This window comes from Gastrolobium bilobum, unplaced genomic scaffold, assembly GCF_033153095.1.
Source record: "Gastrolobium bilobum isolate Gb01-03AN ecotype WA unplaced genomic scaffold, APGP_CSIRO_Gbil_v1 utg7510, whole genome shotgun sequence".
Classification (NCBI taxonomy): domain Eukaryota; kingdom Viridiplantae; phylum Streptophyta; class Magnoliopsida; order Fabales; family Fabaceae; genus Gastrolobium; species Gastrolobium bilobum.
The window spans coordinates 87,582-90,150 of NW_026897090.1; the positions used below are offsets into that span (position 1 = coordinate 87,582).

The window sequence follows — 2,569 nt, forward strand, 5'->3', positions numbered from 1 at the left end:
TTCTTCTTGGTCGCGCGTTGGAGAAAGTTTTAACCAGTTAAGGTTTTACCTTCCCTTATCTTGGAGGAAGTTTTAACCAGTTAAGGCTTTACCTTCCTTTTTTCTTCATCGCGCTTGAAGGAAGTTTTAACCAGTTAAGGTTTTAACTTTCTTTTTGCTTGGAGGAAGTTTTAACCAGTTAAGGGTTTACCTTCCTTTTTTCTTGGAGGAAGTTTTAACCAGTTAAGACTTTACCTTCCTTTTTTCTTCATCGCGCTTGAAAGAAGTTTTAATCAGTTAAGGTTTTACCTTCCTTTTTGCTTGGAGGAAGTTTTAACCAGTTAAGGCTTTACCTTCCTTCTTCTTAGTCGCGCGTTGGAGGAAGTTTCAACCAGTTAAGGCTTTACCTTCCTTTATCTTGGAGGAAGTTTTAACCAGTTAAGGTTTTTCCTTCCTTTTTTCTTCATCGCGCTTAGAGAAAGTTTTAACCAGTTAAGGCTTTACCTTCCTTTTTTCTTGGAGGAAGTTTTAACCAGTTAAGGATTTACCTTCCTTTTTTCTTCATCGCGCTTGAAGGAAGTTTTAACCAGTTAAGGTTTTACCTTCCTTTTTGCTTGGAGGAAGTTTTAACCAGTTAAGGCTTTACCTTCCTTTTTTTTTCATCGCGCTTGAAAGAAGTTTTAACCAGTTAAGGTTTTACCTTCCTTTTTGCTTGGAGGAAGTTTTAACCAGTTAAGGCTTTACCTTCCTTTTTTCTTCATCGCGCTTGAAGGAAGTTTTAACCGATAATATGTTGTTTGTTATGCGCAATGAATGATATGATCATATATAAACCTACAAGCTTTATTTGTACGAAATGATGAACAAAAAATACATATATTGAATTGAAGAAAGGACTTAACAATAAAATATTTTGAGTTTATCTGCATTCCATGTATGTGGAATTGTGAGTCCAGATAACGTCTCAATGATGTATGCGCCTTTTTCAGTCTTGCTTTGGACGCGATATGGTCCTTCCCAATTCGCAGCCAATTTACCTTGTCGCGCATTTTTATTGCCAAAGTCTGTTCTGCGTTGGATTAATTCTCCCACGTTGAAACTGCATTTAATGACCTTTGAATTATAACGCGATGTTATTCTCTGTTTTAATGCCACTTCCGTGATATGGAAAATCTCGCGTATTTCATTGATTGTATCTAAGTTATGCAGTAATGCCTGAGAATTGCTTTCCTCTGTTGCATACATCTTTCTCCAAGACGGCTCTCCAATTTCGACTAGAATCATTATTTCACTCCCATAAACCATGTGAAATGGAGTCCCGCCAGTGGTTGAATGTGGAGTGTTTATGTTGCCCCATAATACATAGTCCAACTGCTCCGGGCAGTCTCCTTTTGTTGCTTCCAATCTTCTCTCCAATCCTAGTTTTAGGACTCTATTCGCGGCTTCAACTAAACCATTGGTTTGTGGATGTTCAACAGATGTATATCTGTGTTTGATGTGTAGATCTTGAAGCACTTGATTGAACTTCTTGTCCACAAATTGTGTTCCATTGTTGGTTACAATGGTATTAGGGACACCAAATCTGCATATGATCTTGCCATAAAAGAATCGTCGGATCTTGCTAGCTAATATTGTGGCTAAAGCCTCAACCTCAATCCATTTGGTGAAATAGTCAATCGCGACTATTAACCATTTTACTCCCCCTATCGCAATCAGAAATGGTCCTAAAATATCCATACCCCATTGGTAGAACGGCCATGGGGATATGAGTGAAGATAACTCCTCTAGAGGAGCATGGTGTAAATTTGTATGCTCGTGGCATTTGACACAATGTCGCACGTGCTGTTTAGAGTCTTCTTCCATAGTGGGCCAGAAATATCCTACGCGAAGCAACTTTCTGGATAGGGATTTTCCCCCCATGTGGTGACCACCAATTCCTTAGTGAACCTCAGTGATAACATACTGGGCTTGTTGTGGGTCTAAACATTTCAGCATGGGGGAAGAGAATCCCTTTTTATACAACTGATTATTGATGATGGTATAAAATGAAGCCTTGCGCACTAACTTTCTAGCTGAACGCGGTTCTGAAGGCGCTATGCCTTTAGTCAAATAGTTCCAAATTGGAGTCAACCAAGTTTCTCTATCATTTGGTTGTATCTCGTCATCATCTATCATGTGTTCTGCTTTGTGAGAGGGATGAGCTTTGCGCTTGGTGACGGCCATCACAATGCTTGGGTTGGGAATACTTTGTTGGATGACAAATCTATTATTTCCAGGTCCCTTTGTGCTAGCAAGCTTGGATAAAATATCCGCCCGGGAGTTATTTTCTCTTGGGATATGCTCAATTTTAAAACTTTAAAAATCAACTAATAACAAATGTACCTTATCCAAGTATTTTTCCATTAAAGCCTCCTTTGCCTGGTAGGTTCGTTGTACTTGTGCAACCACCAGTTGTGAGTCATTTTTCAGGATTACTCTTGTTGTTCCAAGTCTTTTACCATCGCGAGTCCAGCCCGAACTGCCTCATACTCTTGATTGTTGGATGCTTTGAATCCAAAATGGATAGAATGCTCCACTGTGACGCCCTGGG

General features: G+C 39.5%; 1 protein-coding gene across 1 annotated transcript; it reads right to left on the bottom strand.

Moving 5' to 3' along the window:
• Positions 1–876: 876 nt before the first annotated feature.
• On the bottom strand, positions 877–1,842 carry LOC133304063 (uncharacterized). The gene has a single exon (XM_061504033.1). The coding sequence runs from the start codon at positions 1,840–1,842 to the stop codon at positions 877–879; it is 966 nt and encodes a 321-aa protein (XP_061360017.1).
• Positions 1,843–2,569: the final 727 nt, after the last annotated feature.

What these genes read in the sequence shown, in the direction of transcription:
- LOC133304063 (XM_061504033.1), bottom strand. Translation starts at nt 1,842, where the DNA reads ATGGAAGAAGACTCTAAACAGCACGTGCGACATTGTGTCAAATGCCAC.